Here is a 16,376-nt window from a genome sequence, read left to right as displayed (position 1 = left end):
CGGCAGAAATGGACGGTACATGGAGTTCTGAAAAAAAAAAAACTAATAAAATACAGAACCAGGTTAGGCGCTTCGCAAAGCTTCTGTTCCCATGATGCATTGCGTCAGGAAAGCCATATGTTAAAAATGAAAACAAAAGATCCCTCTCCCTTTCTTTGGTGCATTTACCCATTTCGTTAAGATTTCTCTCCAGTGTACGGCCACTCTGTGTTTCAGGTCTTAAATCATCAGACATCCTCACCCAGAAGACCCAGCTGAGGATGATCGGTGCCCGGTTTGTGTCCAAATTAATTCATTATTACATTACTATGATAGCATTGTATCATATTCTATGAAAGCTACATACTGCAACATGAGACTGCAGATTGGTCATTTTACAGCCACTGGGTTAACGTGTTATGAAATATGAGGTATTAAAAACTCAAGAAGCTCATGAATGAATAAAGATCCAGATTGTTCACAAATTTATATAAAAAACAACCTCGAAATTATTTATACCTTATTTTAAGTCCAGTTTAGTTTTATAGACCCATTCAATAAGTTAGAATATTATTGAAAAGCTCATTTACTTCAGTAACTTTATCACTTTGTGTAACACATTGTTGCTTAAATGTACACAGATGGATAATAACCTCTGATTATGAGGATTTTCTACTTATAGCTGATAAAAGTTTGATAATATTAGAATATTACATCAGGCCATGTCAAAATCCTTAGAGGCATTTTTCTCTGGTTGTAGGTTAGAAAATAAGATAAAGTCCTTAAATTTTGAAATAATCCATTGAGGATTGAAAGTGTCACAGTTACCACAAAACTCGGTTTATTTAATAGCTTTTAGAAGAGTAAAAACTATCAAAGGAAAAAAAATGTGGATGAGAAACCAAGAGAAGCTTTTTCACTGTCAGCCAATCTTTCCAACATTTTCACAGAGTAACAGGTGAAAAGACTTGAAACTATTCAGATTCTGGGACAGATTAAAGGTCAAAATGTATCCCACATGTAACCTCCACAACCTGACATTTAAAACCATTACAGTGTAGCAGATTTACAGCTGTAAGAAATTAAAATGAAATGCTCAGGTCTGACTTCAAGAAGCAGCAAAAGGTAAAGAATGAATCTGTTACAAAATATAATGGCTGTAAAAGGAGCTACAATCATCAACATACTTCTAAACTAAATATAAAAATCAAGATTACTTCACCTCAGCACACCATAACATGCTTTCAGGTTTGTGGTGCATAGAAGCTGAATACTGCTTCCCTGTGTTTGGTTCTGGTTCTGGTGATACAGAGCAGAACCAGAACCAGGAGACCTGAGGGGTCTGGAAGTTTGATACAACAGCAGCAGATCTTTAATGTATTGTGGTGCTAAACCGTTCAGTGATTTATAAACTAACAGTATTTTAAAGTCTGTTCTCTGAGCTACAGGGAGCCAGAGTAGGGACGTTAGAACTGGTGTGATGTGCTCCATCTTCCTGGTTTTAGTCAGAGCGCCAGCAGCAGCTTCTGGATCAGCTGCAGCTGAAGGACTTATTTGTTAGGCCGACCTGTGAAGACGCTGCTGCAGGAATCAATGCAACGGTAAACACATGGATGGGTTTCTCTAGATCTTGCTGAGACTTTAGTCATTACATGTATTTTCATGCCAAGAAACATTTTCTAGCTCATAATACTTTTCCCCATTAATTCCAATAATAAAAAAAATATGGCAGACTAAAATAAGCTTCATGAAGTACATGGTTGTGTATGATTTTCAGATGGTGAATAGTCCAAAAATTGCACTAAAAAGGCTTGGATAGAAAATGTTGCTGTCGTCACAAATATTAAGTCATTTCCTGTTTCTGCTCAGTTCTGAGAAACTAAACAGAAGTTTTTGTTGACCACAGGTAGAGATGGGGTTTTTTTCCATTGAAAAACATTGTTCACCCTAGTAACACTGTAGATAATGAAAACTAATAGTATATCAACATTAATATATATATAAACAAACAAAAAAATAGAATTGTTGGCAGAATTCAAATGCAACAACTTTAAATCATCCCACCTGGGAGGATTTGGAGTAATTTTTTTTTATTTCCCTTTTTCTTTTGATTTAAAAAACTCTCTAGTCTGATTAAATATTTTTCTACAAATTGAATATTTCAATAAAATCCCACTGATTTTATGTGTCTACTATGTTTCATGTGGATATACTGTATGTGGTTCAGAAATGATACAATTATTAATCCACAGCTAAAACTAGTTGTGCCATTTTCAGCATTTTTTGATAAACTTTTTGAAATAAAAACTGTTTATGCAACACCTTCTGTTGTACCTGATTAAATGTGATGTGTTTATTGAAAAAAATGTCAGATACAGAAGTTATGAATCTGAGAATCAAGCAGCTTGTCATCTCTTCAGTTGTTTTAATTTTCAAAGGAAATTAAAGGATCATGAGAACAAAACAGATCATTCAAATGTAATATTTTTTGCAAGTAATCCATAAGAATACTTTAAGTTGTGACGATATTTATCCATCAGTGGCACCTAAACAGCTGTAGTTTGCAGAGCAGACATGTTGTCATCATCAGTGCTGCTGAACTTCTGATTTTCAGACATTTTACAGGAACACAGTGAAGCCAAAATCTTATCAACTTCCTCAGAAAAATATACAACACTGAGTCTGCAAGAGGACTTAGACATTGACAGACTGCAGCCACAGCTTCAAAAATGACATTTTCTTTCACTTCCTCAAAAACTAAACATAATACAACAGGCAGAAAAAGTAGAATATATGTGAGCAAAACCACAACCAGGACTGAAAAGATTTGATGTTTCCTCAGCAGAGACACTGCGAGTTTCAGACAGAACCTTAAAGGTCCCAACCAGGCAGAAGATGAACAAGGGAAGAGGGAGGAGGAGAAACACACCCAGTATGGTTCCACTGGTATTTAGATCAAGGGGAAGATAAACGCTCAAGATGAAAATCACAGAAAGGATCCAGACTGCAACGCAGACCAACTGTTACGCCCCCAAGGTAGGGCTTTAGAGGCAGCAACATAAAATGTGTCCAGGGAAACAAGTGGAATGTAAAAAATAATTACAACAAAGGATTTCACAAAACCAAATCACAATACAATTTTAACCCAATTAATGCAAAACAAAAGGGATGAACAAACTCAAGAATGTCAAGTGCAAATTAAAGTTACAAAATGTTCAAACAAACTCAAAACAACCCAAAATGGGAAGAGAGAAAAAAGAAAAACACACACACACACACACAAAGGGAGCACCAAGCCTCCCAAACACAACTGCTGGATGGAGAAAACAGACTACTCCAAAGCCAAAACAGTTTAGCAGGACGTGCAAGCTTCCTACAAGCTGGCCCACTGGAGGAATGAATTCAGGAGCCTTTAATCCGGTCCAGGTGGGCCAATCAGCCTCATCAGTGACTGATTGGCTTGCAATCCCTCTGCTGGTCCAACAGGATCACTGCTCTCTTGCAGCCTTCAGGCAACCAATCAGGAAGTTGTTCTCTCCAGCTGAACCTGCATGACAAAAGAAACCTGCACAGCCTCTAGAGGCCAGCGGCCGTAACACCAACACAGATGTCTAAGTAACATCAGAGGAATTCTGCTGCAGAACTGGATGAGATCCGAGATCAGAAGGTTGAGGATGTAAACTGGAGCAACATGATCTTTTCTCACCTGCAGGGGAACAAAAAGAAAAGGAAATAAAGACAGAACCCACATTTATGTAGTTAGTAGATGTTAGTTCCACAAACATAACATGAGCTGCTTCTGTCCTGCTGTTTTCCTGGCATGTGTTTTAATTAGCTTGATGACAGAGAATGTCCACTCAGCAGGACAGAGGAAAATTCATGACCAAAGCTGGAGATCAGTTTCTCCAAATGTTCTGAAAAGCACCACTGCCTAGAAGAGTGGTGGTGGTTAGGGTGGTTGTTCTGCAAAAGCTCTGCTGTTGAGTTGCAAAATGATTGCAGCTTGAACCACAGAACCACCAGAGGCTATTTTCACATTTGTGTCTGACACCAACCAATGGAAACCTGAGCCTCTGTTCTGGCACAAATGTATTTTCTGAAACTCAACTCAACTTCCTGTCACAAAACTCACCACACTGATGCCCTTTTAAGAACGATAAGCTGTTTTGGTGCAGAAAACTGTGTGAAACTGACTTTCAGATGTATATTGTGTCCAGTGTGGGCTGGTGCTGTTAATTATCTCATCCACTTATTCCTGAAATCAGCAAAACTCAAGATTTACCAACTGGAGAACAAAGCAGGAAGACATCTGTGGACAAGTAAACATTCATGTGTTGGAGAAAATTTATAAATTCGGTAAATAACGACACTAATGCAAAGTTGGCATTTTAATGGACTTTTAATGCATCTTTTATAGCAACTTTGCATTAAAGCTGAAGATTATTTTGAAGTGAACAACTTACGTAGCAGTGACTGGTTGTTCAACTCTAAAAGATGTAAATCCACACAACAGCTTCTCTGGATCCTACAGATGCTCCTGGTTTTTCAGATGCACATGTGAAAGAAAGCATTTTTAATTTTGCCTAAAATATCCCAGCATTTTTGAGACCATGAGGAATGTACATGGTTTTACTAACATCTAACATTTAAGAAGTCTGAAATATATGTAATTCTAACGTTTCTAGGGGTGTAGCAATAGCAAACAGCAATACACATGTAAAAAGTTTTTTTCAGAAAAACTGAAACTGCACCTCTGCTGTACAGGAACGGTTAAATGCTACAGTAAGACTCTTGACAACATGCTGTAGAAATAAAAATTGAATTGTGCAGCACAAAGAATTTGTTCTCATTGTATCATCTGAGCTATGCTTGGGCTGTAATTTTATTGAAATAGATTATTTACTGTGGCAAAAAAAAAATGTGTCAGTCAATCTTTTGACTGACAATAGATTATTGACTATTGTAACAGTAAATAGTCAATGACTGTGACGCTTCGATGGAGATTTCTGCAGAGTGTTTGCTCTCCAACATCTACGTCCAGAAATAGACGCCTTCTCTGACACTGGGTCTCATTTAAAAAGTACTCAGTTTGTTAAAATAACCCTGTTTGTCAAGCAAGAGTATTGATCTTGCTACCGAGGAAGAGTATGCTCCAGCACTAATGTGACTCAAGGTAATGGCTACCTAGTTTTCTGAAAACAGAAAATTAAACACATACCAGTGACCTGCGGTCAGGGGAGGCACCTGTCATCATGGGAAAATGATATATTATAATAAAATCATTTATATTGCTATTTTCACCCTGTGGTTTGTACTATAAAGTATCTATTTTTTACTTAGCTTAACCAATTCTGATTAGTTTTTTCTTAAAAATCACTGGATTTTCACATTTTCCCATTCAATGCTCAGAAGCGAAGCCGTTGAGGCAGCAGGAAGCTGAGCCTCACCTGGATTGATCAACCTCTCGCGAACTGCACTGGCTGCCATTCTGTGAGAGCAGCTCCTCCTGTCTGTACACCGGCAATAAAATGGCTAAAAAACATTTAATATATGGACTGATTTTCCATAATTTCGCTTATGTATATAATGTACAGTGTTTTTTTGTCACTAACTGTGTGTATCGTGTTTTGTGTGAGGAGGAGCGATCAGGAACGGCAGAAAACAGACTCCAGGGGAGGCAGGCAGTTCTCTTGCCTCATGGCAGGGGGCGCTCATGATCCCAGATATTGTGACTGCACAACTGCAGAGTAAGACACAGTGAGCTAGCCATACAGTAAATAAGTACAGCGATATATTTGTTTCTCCTCTCTTCCAACATCAACATGAAAGACTACATTTCTACACTTAAACAGTTTTCTAAAATGGATTTTTATTTGAAGCAGGAGATAATAACTAAAGGAAGATCAACACCGGAGCTGAAAGTTTTGCTTCGAGACAGTTTGATGATTCTCAAATGGAGTAGAAAAGACATGCCGAGGATAGACTTGGATTTGGATTCTTGAATTCTTGAATGTTTTTTGGTGTTAAATCCTAAAACATGAAGTTGCATTGTTGTCAGTTGCTATGGCAACGAGTCTGCGTGTATCATGGAGAATACCTCTTTCCCTTTGCTGTGAATCATAGCACGAAATTAATACCTACAGTTCTAAGTTTCACTGAGTTAACGCGGCTATGGATGACATGTAAAGGATTAGTCTTTTTGCCCCCCAACGTTCTATGCCTGTGCGAAATTTCCGTAGGTCCAATAACATGCATAGTGTATAAGTCGTAAGTCAGTGCCTCACCAGAAATGAACCTCACCGCACATCACTGACACATACATACGTACCACAATACTTATTCTGAGTTTTTAATAATGCTGCTTTCTAAAATGATCCCCTGTTCTGAAAAAGGAAACCCTGAGTAACTCAGAGCGGAGTTGGTCTACTCAGAGCTTGTCAACCAGACTTTCTGAAACGAGGCCTTGTTCTTCTCATATAACAGGAAATCTGTCCTGTGAGGTTAAATAAATAGACCAATACCACAAAACCTATTTTATAACTAAAACCTGTATGAAGAAACAATTGCATCATTACCAATAGAAACCCACTAGATAAATGTTCAGAAAACAAACTGACCTTTAGATGGGTGCAGAGTAAGTCATATAGTCTGATGAACCGCAGGAACCAGTGAAACTGTGTGAGGTGACGAAGTGAACACACATCAGTTTTATTTGTCAAGCAACACACAACAAACCACACAAATGCAAAGGCGTATGTGGGTTTTTTCTCTCTTGCTCTCGATGAAGGCGGACGCTTTTTCCTTCTGCTCCCTCCCTGCCCATACCTGCCCTGCTTGCTCTGTTTTTGTCCTGTCTTTTTCTATATTTCTGGAGCCTTTCTTTGCACATCTTCCTAATCTACAAATTATAGATCTGGTCAACCGATCTCTCAAATCAGTTGATCAAATTTTCTTGATGAGAAGGCTGGACACAGGAGAGCCTCTTGTCCTGAGGTGACACAACCGGCGGGATTCACCCTGGATTTATTCAGGATAACAGGATTTCTGCTGTTTGGACCTTGTGCATTCCTGGATTATCGACAAATTTGTGACGGACTTGGCCGAACTAGCAAACACTCAGACTGTTGGTGTGGACAGAGACGCAAGTTGGGTGTGAGTCTTGCTGAGACTCACAGCCCAGCTGAGGGCTCTAAAACTCACTAACGGGATGGAATCAATCTTGGAGAAGTTGCTAGTTTTGGCTCAGTGGAACGACCAAACTAATTTGGATGATTGGGAACTGAGATGTATCAGAGAGACTTTAGTGAAGATTGATATTTATAATCTTACCGACCTAAGACATTATGTTTCTGAACTGGCTTTCCCCATGTGGCCTTGGAAGGGCTGCATATTTCTAATGTCCTTGAAGATATGTAAACATAACACTCTTTCCCACCTCACCCCCTCCTGTTATCCATGCAGCTGTGGAGCTGAGCGCTCCTGAGGACATTCCTCGATAACAACATCTAATTGAACTTCTGCCGGGAGGCTGAGCAACGTGGTTTCATGGCCCTGTGATGTCACCGCCTTCACTCATGTCTTTGTTTTTCCCTTTGTTTTGTCTGAATGTTGCCATGTGCCCTAATGTGTTCTTTCCTTTTCCTGTTTTATTTTGTTAGAAATGGAGCAGGGGCGCCGCCAGGAATCGTGGGCCCCCTGACAAAAAAATGAGCTTGGGCCCCCCGCGCAGCTGCTGTTACAATTTTTTGAGTCTATTTGGCCCATAAAATCCGTCACAATTTTAAAGGCTTGCATCTGCGTTGCTTTCTTTGGTTCAATACTGATAATTAGCACAATATTTACTGCTCATGAATTTAACATCCAACAGTTCACATCCAGTATGCAAATAGGTTGCTTAAATTATTTCTATTAGTTTTAGATTACTGAAATGTCTCCCCATGAGCAACAGTCATAGGCAACTTGCAGCTACACATAAAACAATCCAGACTTCTCAAAAATGCTATGTAGTTGCATTTTATTCAAGCTGCAGTACATAACTTTAACAAAAAAATCTTTTCTTCATATCTGTTAAAGCTGTCACCGTCACCATGTCGTAGCAGTTGAGACAGATAATCTGTGAAAACAATCAATCTCCTCCATCTCCTTCCTGAATTACTATTACTGGTTAAAGTAATGCACTGTGAGGGCCCCTAGAATTGTCATCACTTTCCCCCCCATACCGCGCCCCTGCTCTGGAGTACTCGCTTTTAACCGGAATTAGAACAAACTTTGAATCCAGAAAAAATCTTCCAGAACAGGAACATTTAGTTTTTATTATTACTTAGAAGCTGTTGAGTACTTATACTTATCCTACATCCCAGAAGTCCAGAGGATATTTACTTAGACTTATTTAGCAACCCAGAACAGGGATTAGAACTTGGAACCCAGAAAAACTACCTTAGCAACTACTTTTAGACTCCTGTTCTCCCAAAACAGAAAAAGAATTAGACCAGAGGATACTCACTTATACATATCTACCAACCCTGAGTAGGAGCATCTAGTTTATTTACTTTGGATCAACATATTAGCTTTTTCTTCTTTTGCTCTTTCTTTTGGTTTGTTATTTTGTTTGTATTTCCTTTTAAACCTTGTAAAGCATTTGTATCGCCTTGTTGCTGAAAATGTGCTATATAAATAAAATTACCTTTACCTTTACAAGATGCATGATGTCACCATCTAGTGGCCGGACATGAAAACTGTTGAAGCTCACAGGACACTTAAAAAAATATTGTCATGATGACAGAAGGAAAACTTTCTTCCCCAATCTGTAGTTTGGTCTCTACTAGAGCACAGAAACTACAGAACCCACTTCAAGGATTATGATGTGGAACTGGAGGTGTGCCCAGTAAAGCCAAAGCTCAAAGCAGAAAAGATTAGTTTTTAGCTTCGGCCAGCATAGAGGTGGAAGGAAAGATGAAACCCTGCCCTTTATGACTTTCAATTACTTTGATTTTCCCTCAGACATATCTGCCTATCAGAAGTCAGATCCAAATTAAAATCATGCTTTGATGAGGTCACAGAAGTTGAGGGGAAGGAGCAGGGTAAAATAAATGCCTTGGAAGATGTTGTGGTGAAGAACGGTGTCTTCTATCAGGTTAAAGGTAAATCAGAAGCCATTGTTTACCACAACAGCTGAGGGGATAAAAGTGATGGAAATCAGTCATTCAGTTCTTTGCGCTGGGCTCCTTGGATTTCAGAAATCCCTCTATAGAAAAGGAAGTCAGTTTTGTGGCTAGGCATGTACACACAGGTGCAACAGTTCTGTTCTTCATTTTATATGTCAGTTGGCTGCTAACAGAGGTGATTCTAGACTCCATCTACATCCGTTACCTGTCACAGAAACACCATTTGAAAGGACAGGAGCATGTCCATCATCTCCAGCATGTTTTCCAGCTAATCAGATCAACTGGTCTCACCATTAACCCTCAGAAATGTAAATTGCAGATAGAGCTTCTGGGCTCTGTGGCTGGACATGTCAGACCTCAGGTGGAGAAAGTGGAAATTATCCATGCATACACAGCGTGGCAGAAAAGTTGAGACTTTTTTTCAAAGTTGAACAAAATTTAAAAAGTTTCATATATAATATTCAAACATCAGCTAATCAGATTTTTTCTATTGTTGTGTAGTTATGTCTAAACATAACTACACAAGTTATTATAATGCTGAAAAGTAAGACAACTTTATGTGACTGGAAATGTGACATTTTACAGCCACTGGGTTATAGCGATGTGTTGAAGCATGACGTTTAATGCTACAATATGCAGAATGTCACCATCTAGTGGCCGGACACGAAAACTCATGAAGCTCACACATGAATAAGGAACAAAGATTGTTCACAAATTAAAAAATCACTTTGAAATTTTTCATATCTTATTTAAAATTAAGTCAAGTTTAGTTGCATAGACCCATTCAATAAGTTAGAACATTATTAAAAAGTAAATTTACTTCAATAATTTATCATTATATAAGCAAATTATACAGACTGAATGTACACATGGATGATAATCTCTGTGAATTATGATTGTCTATTCAGAGTCGATGAAAACATGATATTTGAACTTAGAATATTATTTCACATCTGTAAGATATGAAAAAGATTTACTCAGTTCTGATTTCAAAAACTTGTTAAAAATAATGAATCTGCTATAAAATATAAATATCTTAAAGGCTGTATAAGGAGCTTCAATATTTATGATCTTCTTCCATTATAAATATAATTTTTTTTTTTTTAACATCAGTATATTTTTATTTAATTTCCTTACTGATCATTAGTGTTACTTTCCCTCAGACCCGTATGTGTGTAAAATCTAAGAGTCCATTTACTGATTGAAAAAGGATTGAATGAAACAAACACAGCTGGCAGATTTTAGAGCGTAATAAATATTGTTTTGTTGCACATTATGGTGTTTTATGCTGTCAGCGAAATGAGGCCCTGCACACTGACAACTACTCTGTGTGTAAAATAACATAATACACATTATCAGAGAATATTGTTAAATAAATTTAATTCTGAATTAAAAGTTGTTCTTTCAGATCAAGAGACAAGAAGATGAAAAAACAAACCTTTACAATGTCGTCAAACAAATTTCTTACCGTCACAAACTCCTACAAAACCCTCAAGATTCATTCATAACTGACAAATATTTCCATTCCAAGAAAGTTAAATTTTTCAACTCATCATTCTGTGTCTGAAAAAAATAGTTCACCTTGTTCACACTGTGGATGATTAAAAATAAAAGTATATTAACATTAATCTTCACATAACACAACATGGAACGGTTTGCAGAATTATAAACCTACAACTTCAAGCCATCCACCTCCTGGGAGGATTTGGAGGCTTTATGGTTGTTTTTTATAAAGAAATCTCTAATCCTATTGAATATTTACGTTATATATAATAAACATTTCAATTAAATCCCTGCTAAATTAAATATCTGCTTTGTTACTATTGGAAAAACTGTATGTGGTTCAGAATCAATTACATAGCAGAAAAGCTACTTTGGTTTAATTCACGGCTGAAGAAATAAAGTTCTAAAGTTTTTCACATTAAACACTTTGACACTTTCTAAATGTTGTACCTGGTTAAATTCAACATGTGAGAAAAACAAAGATAATTTAGAAAATGTCTCAGATACTGAGACTGGGATAACTCTGAGAATCACGCAGCAAGTTGTCATTTATTTTCGAGTTATAGTTTGAAATTGAATATAAAAGATAATGAAGAATTCAAAATATATAATCTGAAAGCAATCTATTTCACAAATAATCCATAGGAATACTTTAAGAAGGTCATATGTGAAGATATTTGTGCATCAATGAAAAGCTGACATGTTGACATCATCAGTCCTGCTGATCTCCTGATTCTTAGATGTTACACAGCAACACAATGAGGCCCCAAGCTGGTTAAATTCAGTTTTCCTCAGAAAAATATACAAAGCTGAGTCTGCAAGAGGACTGAGAAAAAGACCAATTTCTCCCACAGTAAAGAAGGCAACATTTTCCCAGGGTTTTACCAACAGAAAATACATAATAAAGGGCAGGAAAAGCAGAACATATATGAGCAAAACCACAACAAGAATTGAAACAATTCGACGTTTTTCCTCAGCAGGGACACTGCGAGCTTCAGACAGAGCTTTAATGGTCCCAACCAGGCAGAAGATGAACAAGAGAAGAGGGAGGAGGAGACCAGCAGCCTGGATGATTACTCTCATCTGATATTTCAAAAAGAGATAAATGCTAAGAGTGAAACTAAGAGAAAAGATCCAGACTGCGACACAGACCAACACAGATGTCTGGATATTTCTTCTAAATCTGTACCACAGCGGCTTGGCAATGACCAGATACCTGAAATAAAAGGTACCTGCTGTCAGACATTACTGATGTAATAATGTCAGAAAGAAACAATAATATGTAGGTGGATATTTACCTTTCCAGGGAGACACACATCATGAAACCAATACTGTCTGCCAAGCCAAAACTGAGGGCAAAACTAGCGAAAACACTGTTATTTTGTGTTTTCATTGTAATTCTGCTGCAGTACTGGATGACATCAGAAAGTAGAAGGTTGAAGATGTAAACTGGAGCACCATGATCATTTTTCACCTACAGGGAGAACAAGATGAAAGAAAGGTAAATAAAGACAAAGCATTTCTTCCCAACTTTAACTATTAGATGATTTTTCATCCACAAGTATAAAAAAAGGTTTTGATTTCTTTTTTAACAACTAGACTTATACCGAAGGTAAGAGAAAACCAATAATTATAATCATTCAAGTATTTATACCATGTCAAAAATACAGCTAAAGCTAAGTTAACAAGTACTCACCATTATTAAAACAGCCCATAAGGCAGCCAGAGTCAAAGGAAATCCAATGGCAACAGTGATCCAATTTACCACCAATGAAAATTCATTCATGTAACGGTTATCGGTTCTGTTAGCTGCATCACTATGGGTGAAGATGTTCTGATTTAGGTTTTCGTCCCCTGAGGTTCTGCTGATGTGGAAATCTTCCATTTTTCAATGTCCAACTTGAATGAACAAAATAATTAATCATGGAAACTTCTTTTTTTTTCTTAGCTTTGCTCATAAAATTATGAATAAATTCCTTCTTAAGGGAAAATCCTAGAAAAGGTTGTTTTTTAGGTAATATAAAATGTTGAAGTGTTATTATTACGAAAAATAAAACATGTCAAAAATGTAAAACACTATGGACTGTAATTAAATAATAATAATCTGTGTTTAAAGTATGTGCTCAGTTTCTGCCGTAGAATATCGGCATGGAGCATAAATGTTATTTCTAATTTGTTTTAGTCGTTTCATCAAATTAAACACATAAAATATACTTTCCAGCAACATAATAAATCAAATGTGCTTTTTTCAGTTCTGTACATTCAAACACAAAATATATTTACCTTTCAAAGTTTAAAGGTCCTAAAATGGTTCCTGTTTTTAGTCAGTTATCCTTGTCATCTCAACAGTCTGCAGCCTGAGCGTTCTCTATAAATACGCACCATCTGGTGTCTGAACAATGACATCTGATTTAAAAGAAATGGCCGCAGAGATGATGTGATAGGTCCTTTTTCTTTACCAGCAGGAAGGAAGCGTCTTCTAAAATGGTCTAAGAACGTTTCAGTTTTATAAACTCTAATTCTCATCAACTTACTTGTTACTTGTTATTCAGTTAATAATTCAATTCAGCGCTAATTAACGAGAAATATCTTCTCTATGTTCTTTGCAAAACAAAAAAGTAGACTTTAGCTTAAACCACTTGTTTGACCTTTTTAACTTACATGCAATAGTTTAATAAATATTTTGGGACTCTGCCGTCAGCAAGCAGCATCTCATCTTAAAGCTGCTACTTCAGCCCCTTGTTTGCAGTTCTAATTAACCTTAAACAAGCAGAGCTGCAGTCATGGAAACATTTCACATTAACATAGAAACACATGCATGCTGGTGCAGGATGCACTGCATTGCTCTCATTTGCTCGTTTCATTATCCAGGTTGGTTCTTCCACCCTGTCGTGTGTGCTGCTAGCTGGTGGGCTATGACTCAAGATGTGGTGGGCCAACTGTAAGCCACAGAGAGACTGGTGGGGGTTGCTTGCTTCATTAATGACACAACAAAATGACACTTTCAAATGTTTCATAATTTTAGAGCAGAATGTGTCAGATACTAGCTGCTGTCTCAGCTTACTTGCTTTGCAGCTTTACTGCATTGGATCCAACATACTTTTATAGGATGAGCAATAATGTCTTCTGATGTTTCATCTTATGTTCAGGTTATATTTATGACTAAAGATATGCTTCATTTCAGAGGTTTGTGGTACAGAAATCGTACATCACAAGTTACACTGGCCTATTCGCAATATTCTCCAGCATAACTTTTCTTTAGACTAACTTTTCTGCTTTTATAGCTCCTACGGTGAAGCTTATACACTTGCTTGTATCCAAGATCTTGTTCTGTCGGTTACTATCCAAAGCTTGATGAGGGTATGAACCACAAGTGCCGGAAAAGGGGGGTCAGGGGGCCATTGCCCCCACCCCCCATTTTACGGCCCTGCCCGTTCGTTGGTCCCACCAGACATTTACACAGTCCGCACACAGCTCTGACAATGTGTGACTGACATCTCTCTGTACTTATATAAAGACAGAGGCACAGATAAAACCTACAGCACTGAGATCTGGACCAAATCTAAGGCTCCAGATCATAACGGTCACCCAAAGGTTTACACACACGCTCCAGCTCCGGGTCGGGTTGGGATCAGGAACCGGTCTGACACCTAAAAAAAAAAGGCTTTGACTCTGGGTCCCTGTCTAAACCAGATCTTCCTAAAATGAAATGAGCATTCTGGTCCAAATGCCGTATTTGTGGCAACGTTTTCTTTCCACCGGAAAAGGGAAAAAATAAACATCCGATGTCGGGCCATGTCGGTTAACGGGTCCGGACCAAATGCTCACCCACACTTTGCCCAGAGCAGATCATTTTTGCTCAGGTCAAAAAATAATAGCACGAATAGCTTTTTATTCATTTGTTTTTTGATCCAAAAGCAGCCAGCCCATCAGAAGCCATAAGTGTCGATGGCCACTGATGGTTTTCAGGTCGCTGTTGAAATTCATTTTTGTCTGCTAAATAACAAGCACATTAAAGTTTAATCATGGTGTTTTTCATTTTGTTTTTAATGGAAAAATATTGCCAGCAGTCTGGCTGGTTATCGGTCCCATGCAGAAATCTCTTTCCCGCACAATCTGTGGAACAGCAAACACAATCTGCGCTGCCTTTTGGCTTCAGACCCAGAGCATAGCGGTGCTGCGCCGTCCTGCTGCTCTAAGTTGGCATTGCTGGAGGATATTTGACATCTATTTTATTATTATACATTTTCCATCCATTTTCGACATTATCGTGCGTATTTCCTCTTGCAATATAGGTGAGCACAGGGCGCCCGCGGTTGTCCAGCTGTACACATTGTGCGGACCTTGAGATTTTCCTTTAAGTAAAATAAATATTAATTTTTGGATTTTTTTATTATCTAACCCTCTTTAAAATTGCGGATAAAAAAAATTGTGTGAAAACCTCACGTACACATGTGTGTGCTACATAAAGATATATGTAGCACACAGATGGGGGGTTGGGAATGTCAAAGCCTAAATGCTAAATTGATCAGTTTACTTTTGTTTATTTGGCGGCCTGGCGCTTTTTCTGTAAGCTAAAAATGAATGAGCGGAGTTTGAATCCCGCCTGAGCTTTTTACCGTGTGCGGTTCTGGCAGGTCGCCGGCTTATGAGCTTTTTTGTGGTTTGGCAAACTGAAGAGTTGACGAGTCACCAGGTTGGACAACTGTTTAACCCGCTAATGACGCGCGTCAAAAATCTTTGGACGCTTCAAGTTCGACGCGTGTACAGCACTTTGCGTCTGGTTTAAGTCCATGTCTATGTGGAGCGTCGGATGCGCTCGACGCTTCAAAGACTCAAAATGCTCCAAACGGTTCAAATCGCGCCTTGCTAGATGCTCGAAACGAGCAACAACGGTTCTGGACGCGCCTCCAAATAGACTTTGGATGTAAACCAGACGCGCATGACGCTCAAAACGATCCTGATGTGAACGCATCATAAGACTGCGGGTTAAACAGTTAAATCTAGTTGAAACGCTTTCCAAAAGACTAGAAATTAACCAAACATTGTTGCTTCACCTCCTCTGGATGTCTGACACACCATCTGAACATGGGAATCTCCTGTAATCACACGGGTAGGCTTTGCTTTCATGTTATTTAGCATAATTTAAAAATAATAATAGGTCCGCTGTTTTAGTGGGCCATGCACATTACGCACGTGTGGCCTGTATTTGTGTGGTTTAGGTTTCTGCTAATTTTTCGCAAGACGCACATGATGCGCTTTGGATATGTGGTTGTGCTCTTGTGGGTCAGGTGCAGTGATAGTGTTGTGCTGCCCTCCGATAACATCCTGCAGCCCCTGAGTGAGGAGTTAAGTGTGTATCTGAGCTATGTTTTTATCACGAATATTTGCGCCACATGCCTGAAAAGTTACTGCTTAACAAAGAAACTGGACGTATTTGTACAACCTGCACATATTTATTGTTTTGGACCGAGCTTGACACATTGATCTTTAATCACTAAGCATATATGATGTAAAGATGACAAATTACAACATGCTGTTTTAATACCATCAATCTCTGTATTCAGCTGTTCATGAGGCCGGCTGCAGGCATTTGTCCAACTTTTACCTTTTTCCAGACTCCAGTTTTCAAATGGAATAAACTCTATTCCGTCCTCTAATGCTGTGTAAAGCTGCCCTGCCGTCAGTTTTCCGAACTGACGACTTTTAACCATTTTTTCTGATTATTTT

General features: G+C 38.2%; 1 protein-coding gene and 1 pseudogene across 1 annotated transcript; both read right to left on the bottom strand.

Moving 5' to 3' along the window:
- Positions 1-2,302: 2,302 nt before the first annotated feature.
- LOC106903525 (uncharacterized) lies at positions 2,303-5,230 on the bottom strand (annotated as a pseudogene).
- A 5,276-nt stretch (positions 5,231-10,506) lies between these two features.
- Positions 10,507-13,038, bottom strand: LOC106903526 (G protein-coupled receptor 4-like). The gene is made up of 4 exons (XM_014967406.2): positions 12,930-13,038; positions 12,343-12,545; positions 11,945-12,120; positions 10,507-11,862 (listed from the first exon to the last, which is right to left on the bottom strand). The coding sequence occupies exons 2-4, from the start codon at positions 12,529-12,531 to the stop codon at positions 11,331-11,333; spliced, it is 897 nt and encodes a 298-aa protein (XP_014822892.2). The 5' UTR covers positions 12,532-12,545; positions 12,930-13,038; the 3' UTR covers positions 10,507-11,330.
- Positions 13,039-16,376: the final 3,338 nt, after the last annotated feature.

Source organism: Poecilia mexicana, unplaced genomic scaffold (assembly GCF_051168715.1).
Source record: "Poecilia mexicana isolate PSO_F unplaced genomic scaffold, ASM5116871v1 scaffold_15, whole genome shotgun sequence".
Classification (NCBI taxonomy): Eukaryota; Metazoa; Chordata; class Actinopteri; order Cyprinodontiformes; family Poeciliidae; genus Poecilia; species Poecilia mexicana.
This window is presented reverse-complemented; position numbering and strand designations above follow the sequence as displayed.